The sequence below is a fragment of the Erigeron canadensis genome, chromosome 2 (genome assembly GCF_010389155.1).
Source record: "Erigeron canadensis isolate Cc75 chromosome 2, C_canadensis_v1, whole genome shotgun sequence".
Classification (NCBI taxonomy): domain Eukaryota; kingdom Viridiplantae; phylum Streptophyta; class Magnoliopsida; order Asterales; family Asteraceae; genus Erigeron; species Erigeron canadensis.
The window spans coordinates 25,097,683-25,111,390 of NC_057762.1; the positions used below are offsets into that span (position 1 = coordinate 25,097,683).

The 13,708-nt window shown below is 34.1% G+C and overlaps 1 protein-coding gene and 1 long non-coding RNA gene across 2 annotated transcripts; both read right to left on the reverse strand.

The window, feature by feature from the left end:
- Positions 1-3,036: 3,036 nt before the first annotated feature.
- Positions 3,037-4,231, reverse strand: LOC122587392. The gene is made up of 2 exons (XR_006322138.1): positions 3,861-4,231; positions 3,037-3,774 (listed from the first exon to the last, which is right to left on the reverse strand). It is a non-coding gene; the product is annotated as an uncharacterized LOC122587392 (long non-coding RNA).
- Positions 4,232-4,807: 576 nt separating this feature from the next.
- LOC122587391 (arogenate dehydratase 2-like) lies at positions 4,808-10,934 on the reverse strand. The gene is made up of 11 exons (XM_043759547.1): positions 10,691-10,934; positions 9,589-9,656; positions 9,382-9,474; positions 8,166-8,366; positions 8,011-8,091; positions 6,803-6,898; positions 6,646-6,723; positions 6,472-6,561; positions 5,982-6,046; positions 5,349-5,430; positions 4,808-5,263 (listed from the first exon to the last, which is right to left on the reverse strand). The coding sequence occupies exons 1-11, from the start codon at positions 10,869-10,871 to the stop codon at positions 5,204-5,206; spliced, it is 1,095 nt and encodes a 364-aa protein (XP_043615482.1). The 5' UTR covers positions 10,872-10,934; the 3' UTR covers positions 4,808-5,203.
- Positions 10,935-13,708: the final 2,774 nt, after the last annotated feature.

The window sequence follows — 13,708 nt, forward strand, 5'->3', positions numbered from 1 at the left end:
AAAAAAGTTGCTATTAAAAAAAATATATTGATGATTTCTTTACTTTCCATGACAAAAATATTTAATTATTTTCATTTCAATTAGTCAAACTTTCTTTCATATGTTAACGCAGCATTTATGTTTAAAAGCAAAAACTTGAGGGTAATTACTAAGTTGCCTAGATTAGTTTTTATTTTCAATGGTGAGAATTAAGTTTTTAGTTTATTTTAAATGATTGAGATTAAAAGACAAAGTTATTTTTTTCTCTTGGCTATGGTAGCCATATATATATATATAATATAAATTAACTAAAATCATTAAAATCAGATTTACAAATTAATTAAAATCATTAAAAATAAATACAAAAAGGAATTACAAAAGGCGAGCAACCGAGCAGTGAACCTAATGGTACGGACGCCACTGGACCTGGTGGTGGTAGACATGCCAAAGTGGTGGTGCCGCCGCTAGTTCGTAGTTTGTTGCAGATTGTAGTCTATAGAACACTAATATTTCGCTTACAAATTTAAAGTCTAAATAAAATATTAAGCCTAAAATATAAAATTGAGAGCCTTTGTATTTTGGGGGTCTTAGAGTGCTTGTAAGGGGTGGTCGGAGTGGAAGGCAACGACCACTTGACCACCTGGGGTTGACCCATTACAACATCTGTGTGGATATGGTGTGGAGTCTTCAAGGTTGAGCAGTCAACGACGAAATATAAAATGAGGTGGTGGTGTGGAAAGTCGAGTTCTTCTCAATTATTTATGACCCTCCTGTTTCAATCAATTTATTTCATTTAGTTTTCACTTTTCACCATACTTTCATAGTTCCATTTAATATCTACACATAGATATCTTAGTTTTTTACTTTGAGTCTTATTCTCATTTTTGCTCTCTGGGTTTCTATGTTTACAATGTACATCATTACTTTAATTAGGAAAAATAGTATTTTTATTTTATTTTTCATTTTTGTTTGATTAAGAAGATAATAAACGTTAACTTTTTAAAAGGCCGCAACTTGGTTGATTTTATGTAAAATCAAGTAAACTTTTAAATGCAATATTGGCTTTTTGTTCATATAGTTTCAAGTCTTACAATAAACTTAATTTCTTTTTAAACTATTTAATGCTTGTTATGATTTAATTATTAAAGTAAAAGTGTTATATTTTGATATAAAAATATGGTATGGTATTGTTATTGTTACAGATATAGTATGGTTGCTGGGTGGTGTTGTGTGATTCTGATGTGGCGTTGATGTGTCACACCACCTGGTGTGGTGGTGTGAAGCATTACTAATGCTCTTAGGCCCATATCTAACCTATTACTATAGTTAAGCCGGGAGTTTCTTTATCTTTATAGCTATTTTAAATACTTTGTTATTTTACTGTAGCTACTATGATTCATGTTAAATAATATGAGATCTTTATACCTCGATGATCATAATTAAATTATTTAATGACACACAAATTCATATCTTATTAAAAATTGATGTTTTAAAAAATGTTATTAGTTTTTTTAATACAACCAGTATAGTGTCCATGACGGGTGGTGATAGGTGGCGGCGACAACTGGTGGTGTAACAACAAGTAGTGATGTATATCATTGATGTAAATATAATTGATATAATGGTTAGTGTAGTTAATTTATGACTTGAGAGACTGAAGGTATAATTTTATTTCATTAAAGGTATTTTAAGTATATTAGTGCGGATAATTAATATGATGAGTAAAGACAGGGGTGATTTAGAAAAGAAAAAAAGGAGAGTATATATAACAAATATGTATATGGCGAAATATATTGAAAACGATTGTTAGTTGTTTAATAGTTAATAAATATTAATATGATAGAATCGTAAAGAAACCCAAACAACTTTTCTAGTTAATTATCAATATAAAGAAAGAAAGGAAGAAACCATTCAGTGTCGTTTTTTTTTTCCAGGTTTTAAGCCCCAGTTACTTGACAGTGTATAAGGGTTAAGATGTAGACAAATTTTACCTCTAACTTAATAGAAAGACTATTCTTATTTTCTACCTAAATGGTAAAAAAAAAAGCCTTCCGTTTTCTCCTAACTATCAATATCCATATTAGTAATCACCATATATTATTTATGATTGTATTTTCTCTTATAGCTCAATGATTGAGCACCAGATTTTCATGCTACAGGCCGCGAGTTCGAGACATAGTATTTTACAAATAAAGTTCTCCAATGAAACAGGTTTGAGGGCAGGGGTTTATCCCAATTAAATATCATGCCTTCGGACAGTTTAGTTGGGGATTTCTCCTCCTACTAGGTATTGAGAGTGAAAGAACTCTATAGCACAAACTCGATTAACACAACGTAAATGATCCACACATTTAAAAAAAATATATTATTTATAATTACTATTAACGTGTTTATAAGTACTTTTACTATATGATTCGGTAAGTTATTATTGGTATAAAAATACGTTTCTTTCATATATTTAGGGCTTTGCAACAAATTTTAGTATCATACCATAAATCAATATTCATTCGTAAATTATATATATCTCTAACAATACATACTTTGCTTCTCATTCATTCTTCTTAACCCAATAACCAAATAATTTCGAACGAACATATACATGGCCAATCTTCTAACACACCAAACATCCTGCAAACAAGTCATCTTCGTCGATCAAAAGAAAACAACAAAATTCGAATGATGCTGTCATGACCAGTACTAATATGAAGAAAATCAAACCAACACATTATGAAAAACAAGAATTAGTAAGAAAATCGGCAGATGATGAATATTCTGATGAAGTTAAAGAAGACAGACTCACAAATTTGCCCGAACCCATGAAACTTCATATTCTTTCGTTTCTTAGCCTCAAACAGGCCGCTCAAACATCCATGTTATCGAAATCATGGGTGTCTTTATGGACTTTGATCCCCATTCTTAATATCGATTCCGACGATATTGTTACTCTTAGACTCCCTGATTTCGATAAGATTGTTACAAAGATTTTAGCTTGTCGTGATAACTCCGTAAAGTTGAACAAGTTAATCTTCAACCATTATGCATCATCTAATGCCAAGATTTGGAAAACAGTATTTGGTTATGCATTTTCGCATGGTGTCAAAGAAGTGAAAGCATCGATCAGGGGTGAGGAAAACGGATCTTGGTCAGATTGCTTGCATAATACTAGCTCGGATTCTTTAACACGATTGAAACTAATAAGCATTACAAAAATCATATGTCGGTTTTTGGGACAAAAATCGGCTGGGCTGTTCAAGAATCTGACTAATCTATATTTACGAGAGGCAATTATTACCGATCCTGATTCATTCTCAGGGTTCCCGGCATTGGAGAAGTTAACTTTGTACCATTGTTGTTATAAAGAAAATAATTTGAACGTCCTTACTTCACAACTTTCGGCATTAACCATCAAGTGCTTCTATGGTCGTACTTGTAGGCTTAATCGTTGTGAGCTTTCGACTCCAAAACTCAGAATCTTCAAGTTTCGGACTATTAGTACTTTCCCAGTGTTCGTAACGCCTCAAGCTCTTCCTGTTCTTGACGAGGTTGTCTTTGATTATCAAGGATTTTTTTTTGGACCCGTGAAGCTAAGTATTCAAAATATAATATCAATGTTTCAGACTTTTCATAACGCCAAATCTCTTACGATTTCCGAGTCATTTGTTTGGTTTTTGTCCTCGTTTCCAGCAGAATCGATGATGCGATGTTCACCATTCCGGAGTTTGAAGTTTTTGAAGTTGGATCAGGATGGATCTGGCAAAATAACTTCGTATGTTAAAGATTACTTGATGCAATACTCTGCTGATGCAAAAATTAGTATGGTAAAGATTAATAAACGGTGACATAGATTATTTGTGGTATAACTTTTGACAAGTGAATTTTACCTCAGACACGAATGATGTGTGTTAATCGCACAACGAAAGGGTCCCACACTAAGCGGATCTTAAATATCCTTTCTCAGCATACCACCTCCTTAATTGAGGGGAACAGACTCGAACTCGAGACCTTGGAGTAAACTCCCCCGGGGTCCTGCATAGCAGGTTTGGTGAAACACTCCTGGCCATTGGGGTTTAACCCAGTGGTTATTTGTATATGAAGAAGTAATACATCTACATTTGATTGTATCTTTGCCTGTAAAAATATTACTTATTGTCTTATTGATTCAGATCTAGTACAGTAATTATATAAATGTTAAGAAAGTATATAAAATAAAATACAATTAATATGTCAAGAGTGTATAAAACAGAAAAACAAGCTCTTTAATTAATTAATGTTATATTTATAATATAACCCATCATCAATATATATATTTCATGTCAAGCCTAATGCTATCATCTCATCTTAAGGTAAAGATGTCCATGTCAATTTGCCAAAAAATGACATGGCCATATGCCCACACCCAATCAAATAATACTATGTATCCTTTGCCAAAACATACCAATTAGTAACATAACCATGCTTCAATACTTATACTGTACAAGTTTCTCTGCATGCCACTCTATACCGATTCTCTCCCCCATCAATGTAGTAGTGCCGATTTTGGGGAATTTGGTATACCAAATTTCGGTGACAAGCAAAAGGGTGGGCGGCATGATACGGAATTTGGTAATCACAACTCACCGATGTCACAATCACACCCCTCACCCTTAGTTTAACTTCACCTCTTCTTCAAGCCTTTAACACAGGATATTTTCTTTTCTAACTATCGATTGCCTCTAAACATGTCTAAATCACCTCAGAAATCTATCCGCTTGTTGATAATAGGTCAAAACTATTTAATGTAAAATCATTGGAGGGAACCTGAACTTGGAAAAAGTTTACCGCCACATAATGACTAGATGATTGTAATCAATTATCGAAGATATTGTTCTCAAAGTCAAAAAATATTGTTAAAGCAGAACACACATAAGATGTGATGAAACAACTAACTTCTATTACCAAAACTATACATAACCTACCTTCAAAATTTGGTTGACAAAACAAAACCATTTTCAAGACCTGCTGAAACAACAAAAACTTCACAATAAGAACTATATGCATAATCTACTTTTACCATCATATGGTGATCCAAACCGTATTTCTGTCAGATAACAAAGTATAGGGATTTGAGCCATTGACCTCCAAGGTATTACTATCTCCAGTCGTTTGGACATCACGCAACTGTGCGACTGTGTGTGCCAGTTTCTACAATGTGCACGACAGTCATCTGAAGTTTAATCCTAACTGTTCATATCAAGTTGATATCCATTGGATAGCTCCCTAAAACTCTCAAAAATGTAGCAAACTCCTACCAGAGGATATGATTTTTGTGTTATGGAGGTTATTTAAAAAAGTCAATATCATAAATATTATGCATAATCAGCAACTCGTACCTTTAAATGCTTAAGAGCATTTTGGGCGTTGTGATCGGCCATTGATGCTTCAAAATCACAATAGAAGAGATAGTCGAAATGCCTACACAAACACAAAACATAGCCACGTTGAGTTACTGTAAAACATGGGCAAGCCTGATAGTTTTATGGTTCATCTGGTGACCTAGAAATGGTGAAATGGTTGAATCTACAAAGTGTACAAGTTATTCACCACCACCACTAAATGGTGTTTTTACAACACTACCGGCATATTTTTCCTAACCCATTTTCGATATATATATATATATATATATATATTATTTCTTAACTGGTTTAAGTACTTCACTTGTGTACATAAAAATTGTTACCTTTGACTTTCTTTCTGGTTTGTATATTGTTTATAAAAGTTATCATTCTGCATTTCAGTGACTGGTAATTCAAGTTATTATGAAATCATATAATTAAAAATTACATCTTTCATGGGTTAACAGCACTCCAGCTGCAATGACCCGAAGGCCTCTTCATTCGGCAAGTTTTGTGGGTCAATGACAGTACAATTATTTCCAGCCCATCAAAAACAGATGGTAACTAAACATAGTAATCTTCATATAAATACTATTGCTCTTAAATGCACATATATTATCTTAAGCTTACTTCAAACCATCCCCATCTCCAACAGGTTGTAAAAGAGGACGTTTTCGCTGAGGACGACTTTCAATCTGATACATAAAAACAAATGAAAGATGACAAGACTGGGTAAAGTGTGATAATCATACATCAGGTGCAAAAACAACAATTTTGACATTAGCAATGAATATGGAAGGTGGCAAATTCAACCCTTTTACTTGAGAATATTTGCATTATGTCTTATCTAGAAGGGTCTGAAAGGGTCAAATTGGTATATCAAAAAACCAAAAAAAAGTTTTAAAGGCGCCTAAAGTGTGTTTTCAATGCATATGACCTTTAAAATCGTTTATTCAAGAATTTAAGTTACAATATATAAAATGATAAGATAGTTATCGATGAAACGTGTTCCCGGTGTGTGATCCATGCAGCAGCAAGAAATTACTCATTTGAACCATTATACAACTTGTCCATTTTTCAATCTCTGAAATAGTAAAATGCAGTATACATTGGATATAACCTTGGTCAGATTGATATCTCTCATAGAGAAAACAGCAAGTGCCATGTACAGCATACCAGGACCTTCTTCTAGGGAGAAAACTATGCTCGTCTGCACATAATTGAAATTCTAAATTAGTAATGATTCTATCTAAAAACAATTTCTTATTTACATATATTTGAAGAAACCGCCCACTTTGAAGGGTCTATTCGTGCCCGGAATAATTGGTTCTCTAGCCAGCATCAGAAAGCGGGTGATATTATCTGAATCGTCCTGCAAATCAGAGAAATAAATTTAGATCTAAACAAATTATCTGGTAAAAGCTTTTTATATCACAAGATGCAATCCAGACCTGTATATCTTGAGCTAGAACATTTAAATCATATATTCTGGCAGCACCTATACTAGCAACTGCACCTGTGTCTTTGAGTTTATGCAGAGCAACAAACTTTTACAGGCATCATCAGCAATGCGAGAAAGAAAGAAACATCAGAAGTGGCAAAATGGACAGATTAGGTTATGTGGCAAAATGAGTATCTTCACCTACAGATTGGGGGTCAGAGTGACCTGAATAACCTTTTGTCCAGATATTCTAGATTTCATATGAATTCGCGAGTCAGATACGGTAATGTATATCTTAACTTATAATCTAAATTTTCACTAAAAAGAACTGATTTAGGAGGTTTATGCATAAGAAACATTTTGGGCAACCGACAACCCGTTTTATCAGTCTGGCCCATCTGAACTATTAACCTTTTGGCAACTCTTATAGTACATATTAGAAATATGAACCATCAAAGACAATAACGTAGCATAAATTGACTAATTTATAAGGAGATTGGTCAACATAACCACCTCCAAGAAAATTAATACTCCTTTCGTCCAAAAAATCGGATGTAAGAAGTCTCAAAATGAATACAACATTTACTTTTTGACAAAGTTTCAGCCTAATACTACCCTTTAAACTACTACTTGATAGTATTGGTAATTTACAAAATACCCTCTTCTTGAGGGTATATTAGATAATTGCATCCTTCCGTAGTTCCATTACCCCACATGTCCAGTTGGGTATTAAATCTAGTGAAGGTTGGATAATAAAAAACTGTCTTCACGCTCAACATCTTGCCAATATTGCTTCACAATGTAGCTTCTCCTTTTAAAATACAAAAAACAGATAGGTCTTCTATAAAGTTATAATAGAAGTGGATATATCAACCGATTAACAAGACAAAGGAGTAGGATGAAAATGGCAAAAAGTTTTTGGGTTCAAAATAATAGGATGGGTCTTAGTTACCCAAATAAGTTTATGCATAAACCCTCCTAAATAAAGTTACTCAAAGAATCCACTATAGTTGAAACAAAATAACATTTTTAAGTTTTAAATATATTAGAAACATTAATTATTTATAAAGCGGTAAAATATCCTGGACAACAAGTCACTCCGGACAGGCATCCATTCCAACCAGTAAGGATCATTCAAAAGGACCCACTCCAAGTTACCAGCCCTTCTGACACTCATATTAACTAGACATGTGACCTAGGTGTCCCACTGTTAGTTACCTGAGCAGCACCAGCTGTATCATCGGTGGATTCTCTAACCACTCGTAGCTTTGTTAATCTGTGCTCACACTGAGCAAGAGCCTGCATTTAATTATAGCAAAACATCACCAGTAGTCCAACTTTTTACTTATGGAAGGTTAACATGCAGCACGTACTTGTGGATGACTGAGAACCCTTGTAAGATCTTCAACTTTTACACCATGATTGGCTAATAAGCAGTGTCTGACTGAAAATTGCACCTCTCCAACAATATGTAACCTATGTCGCAGTAAAAGATCGTAATTCCGGTGGATGCTACCTCCCAAAGAATTCTCAATAGGCAAAACTGCCCTATCTGCAATCCAATTTTCAACCGCCTGCATCAAAGAAATCAGAGGAGGATCATCAATGTTTAGATCTAGCTACTTCTACCCACTTAATTATGTATGGTCAACAAATCACAAATTACACTTTTGGGATGGAAAAAGGTCTACTTTGATGCATTTGCATACAACCCTTTACATAGCTTTTATCCAAATATTTAGTTTATTGTTTTGTCATATCTCATAACTAGCCCATTGACTATTTGCATAGAGATATTAAAATAGACAAAGAAGTGTGCTAGTCAACTTGGCCCATTTCATTTTTAGTAACATAACCCATTGCCTGACCCGTAGCTCACTTTGAAAAGTCGATTTGTATTGGAAACTAAAGAGCATGGATGGAAATATTTTTCATTAATTCTTGATAATTAAAAGAATAGCCCAATTTGATTTAGCAGAAAATACTCACTTTTTTCCCCAATAAGAACACAGTAATAATCCTGGCATGATTTCTTATCATTACTTCGTCCCTATATTTTTTTTTCCAAACTTGTAAATTCAGCTCTCGTTACAATAGTGAAAATTCAGTACACTAATTCGGTTAGGTGACTCGTGTTATATATATAGTACATGAGCACATTTCATAATAGAGGATTCAGAATGATGCCAACATGAACAAATATGATTGATCAAAGAAATTGAAATCTGAAAGGAACAGATCAAGCAAAAAGTTGAGCTAAATTATCATGCCAAGGCAAATATTCAAAAAGAAAAGAAGAAATAATTAAGCCAAAATATTTTGAAAAACTCTTAATAAACAGTTCAAAATATACATCAATCTCTTTTGATTTCCTCAACTATGTGTTGTGTGACTTTAACCTATCATGGTACGGTATACACCTTTTGCTTTGCATGCTAAGCAATTATGTAAGTACAACTTATGTGGCCTTAGCTCCACAATTCTCCCACATTATCAACTTTATGTCCTTATGCACAATAATCAGTCATTGTTCTGGATTATAGAGAGAGTGATAGCATGATCAGTAATAGTTTAAAGATATAGCCTGACCTGAAACGCGATATCAAATTGCTCACAAGGAACAGTTTGACAATTTGGGTATGCTTTCTCAGCTGCTGATTCACTGTATGCTCCACTAACACCCTTCACAAATGAAAATTAAGTAATTAATCCCCGAATGATGAATTAACTGTTATTTTTATTCGTTAACCATATCAAACAGATAAAACAAGCCACCCAGCAGATATAATTTCATGCCTGGTATGCCACTCGAAGTCCAGCTCCATCCTTTAACGAACCAGAGAGATCAGTTGATGTCAACGGCTCTGCAATTTTCTCAAATGTGTTATACTGCATAGAAAGAAACTTCAAAGGTTCAAATGACATATTTATAAGTCACAACCTTCTATTTATGGAGTACTATTTTTATGATGTATCTTTAGACTTTATACATGATGTGTATATTTTGGATCAAGGATGCATATTTTACAACATCACAGGGAAATGGCATAAAAAGGTGTCCAACATTAAAGCTTTCCACTGCAGGTACTAAACTAGTCTATGGCACCAGGACAAAGGATGAAGTAGTTTTTGACTTATTTAGCAGGCTGCAGTTTTTGACTTATTCAGCAGGCGGCCAGTCACCACCGACGGACTACCATATCCTAATACCCACACCACTATCTTGTTTGGCTTGAAATAACAAACACAACATGAAATTCTGAAAGCCGTCCAAACGCACCACCTTTTCATTACTGGCAATTTTCAATTTTTTTATACTACGCCAAATTGCAGCAAATAAGGAATCGTCGCCAACGTCCTTTGGATGACAATTATGATCACATAATGCCAAAAGCAGACTCATTCCATACACAGGTGGCGACCTACTCATGATATGGTAAAAACAGAAGTTGTGTGCCAGAAACAAGTTGAGTTTAATCCTATCAAAAAGTGAGTACCTTGTAAACCGTTTACCTTATGGTTAAACAAGGATGATCTAAAGTTGCCCAATTTCATTACTTGAGGCAAAATCATATCAAAATCGAAACAAAATGTGGCCAATTCTGATTCGAGAACGCACAACTTATCCAAAACCTATAATTCACAAATTCCTTCCTAATTTGCAAGATATGCACTATAGCTTCTATACCTATGTCAAGAACCCTATCTCGAAGCTACTATATATATATATTATAAACACAAAAAATTCCATACGGATACATATTTTGTTACGCAGATTATAATTATAAATTAATACAAATACAGCATACCTATGAAAAATATGTTACTCGGTAAATATAAATTGAAATTTAAATATATGCATATATATATATATATATATATATGAAATTGGACTTACTTATAATATTATGAGATGGAGAAGTTGAACAAAAAGTTGTTGTTTTCTGACCAAGAAGAATAGTTGGATATTTCTTCCTAAGTGAAATTGAAATCCTCAATACAGATGATGGTATTGTAGAAGAAGAAGAAGGCGATGGATAATAAATGGAAGGTTCTCGAAGCATTATGATTGTTGCCATAGGAACGTCAGTTGTCAGCTGAGTCACTGTCCAACTTTTCGGAGGGTTCGGAGAGAGATAATAAAAACAGAAAAAGACGGATTTTAAAAGGGGAAGTGATAGATATACTTTTGTTAAATATATTAGAGATAAAGGGATGAAAATATGCACAAAAACATTATGTAATGTACTTTATTATTTGACTTGCTATTCAGTATAACCAACTACAATTTTTTTGTTTATTCAACGCAAGTAACCGGATACACAACAAGTAGCATGTTACCACTTGCATTTTTTATTTCTTTTTCATTAAAAAAATTCACGGCTAAGAAACAAGTATTATCCATCTCTTCAGAAAAATCTCCAACCGACATAACTGATACAGTCAAAGGTTCATGAGTTCAATTTTCAAATCCAATTAACAGTACTCTTTACGTTACAATTTTACATTCATTCATTTAAAAAAAAAAAATCAACAAAGTTGCTCCAGAACTTCTCTCTTTAGATTCTCCTTCGTTGTTGATCAAATCGAGTTGAAAAACATAAGGATTTGTTCGCGAGAAGATTCTGAACACAGTGATACCTTCATTTGTCCGATTTGTGAACTTTTGTTGACAGTTGAATTTTCCGGCGAGTCTCAATCGGATTAATTTCAGGACAGGGTTTGTTCGTGGCTTCATTCTGAGTATTTTGGTGGTAATTTCGTGGTCTAACTCGAATAAACGAAGGTTTATTGGCGTTTGAACTTTTCCGGCAAGGTTTTGTGCAGATTCCGGCCGTCGTGTTCTTCATATTTTCTCCAGAAATTATCCATTTGCCGAGCGGATCAAAACTTGCATTTTAGTCGGGTTTGTGCAAGATCAAATTTTGAGTCGATTGGTGGTAGTTTCAAGTCTTAATTCGATGAAACAACAAAGTTATCACGATTTTAATTTTTCCGGTGAATTACCATTTTTCCGGCGAGTGTTGGACTAGTGAGGATGATGATGATGATGGAAACCGGATGGAAACCTATTGTAGCAGGTTGCTTGCGTTGAATAACCCAAAAAACGTAGTTGGTTACACTGAATAGCAAGTCGAGTAGTAGGGTACATTACATAGCCTTTTTGCTATAGTTGGGTATATTCCCATGCCTTTATCCCTAAATATTATAAAGCAAACATTGTTTATTTTGAAAAATTTTTAAAAATCCAAAATTTCATGAAAATCACGTTATATCAATTATCTATATTATTCATATTCGAGCCATTATCGGCACACGCCACCACAATCTGTCACCGCCATCGTCGCCGCTGCATCGCGCGAGCAACGTTGTGGTATTTTTGTAAAATCATTATTAAAAAATTTTTAAGTTTCAAACAATTATCAAAACTATATTATATCAATAAGCTATGCTACTCGTCGTTGCCACTTTCACTACCACGAATTGTTGCCGCCACCCCTGTCATCTCCACCATCGTAGCCATTGCCACTACCATTACGTCGTCATCGTCACCACCACCTCTCACCGCAACCACCGCCATTACATTTATGCAACGCATGTGTAACACCCCAAAGATTTTAAGGTAAAAAAAATTAACCCCTTTCTATACTTTTGGCATTAAATTAAATTCCTAGTATTTTATTTTCGAATATGGGGTTAATTTAGTTGGAACTTTGGCGGATAGCGGATAAATACCCTCAAAATTGAGTGTGAGTCGTGGCATCTCCAAGGAGTGTCAGACACTTCTTTTCCTTTGAGTCAATATTCCATTACTCTTCCTTCTTCACTTCTACATGCATTTTCTTTTTCTTCTTTTCAAAATCAAAGTTTATTTCTTCCAAAATTCAAGGATAGAAAACAAAATAATAATCATCACCATCTTTAATCTCCATTCAAGAATCAAAAGTTAGAGTTTGTGGGTTTTGGTGGTGGTGGCCGAATTTCAAGAGGAAAAAGGGAAGAGGAAGAATTTTCCAATCAAGTCTTGAATTTGCTTTTGTTGTGAGGTATTGATTTCCCCTAACCTAGCTTTCATTTTTTTCTTTTTGGAATTAGGGTTCATAGAGTGAACCAATTTGGGAATTTTAGATAGAAATTATATTATAGTGGTTTTTCCCAATTCCTTAAATAACCTAATTGTCATTGAGTTATGTGTTAAGTTTGACTATGAAAATGATAAGTTCATGTGATAATTTTAGTTCTTGAGAAAAGATGAGCTTTTACTAGTTATGAAATTGTTGATGAAAATGGTAGGTTGAACTACCTAGTGTGTTTGTTAAAGAAAATGAAACTCAATGACAAATGGGTTGGGTTTTGAGTCTAGAAAGGCTAGTGATTGAGTATGACTTGGTTGAACTAGTCATAGTGGTGAATGTAAGCTTATGCATTTTTACGATATGATTATAGGTTGAAGCTTGCTTGTGCTTGTTGTTTAGCGTTATTCTCTTTGTTGCGGAGGAGGTGAGTATATTTGCATACCCTTATGAATACGTTGGGTCAATTACCATGAGATGTGAATGTTCCAAGCATGGTAATTGATTTGGCGTCAAGCCCATGTGGGGCATTGTTTATGAGGCCTAAGAACCTCCGGGGCTTAAGAATCCCGATAGATATGATTGTTATGATTGTTTAGCTTATATGGATCCATATATGTAATTGTTAGTGTGCAAAGTGAGCCTGTGAATGTGACACGACGGTGTCATAGGTTACATGTGAAAGTCTTTGCACCTGCCTTCCTTCGTAACCATAAATGTATGCAAGTATATTCACTAAGCCTCTGCTTATATTTTAGTTGTTTACACTTTTATAGGTAGTTCCGGAAGAAGGAACTAAGTGTGTTGATAAGCTTGAAGTTGTAGATATCTTTTGAAGAACT

What these genes read in the sequence shown, in the direction of transcription:
- LOC122587391 (XM_043759547.1), bottom strand. Translation starts at nt 10,871, where the DNA reads ATGGCAACAATCATAATGCTTCGAGAACCTTCCATTTATTATCCATCG. An exon ending in GGGTTCTCAGTCATCCACAA is followed by an intron (nt 8,092 to 8,165) that starts GTACGTGCTGCA and finishes AATTAAATGCAG; the next exon opens with GCTCTTGCTCAGTGTGAGCA. An exon ending in ATGCTCTTAAGCATTTAAAG is followed by an intron (nt 5,264 to 5,348) that starts GTACGAGTTGCT and finishes ATCCTCTGGTAG; the next exon opens with GAGTTTGCTACATTTTTGAG.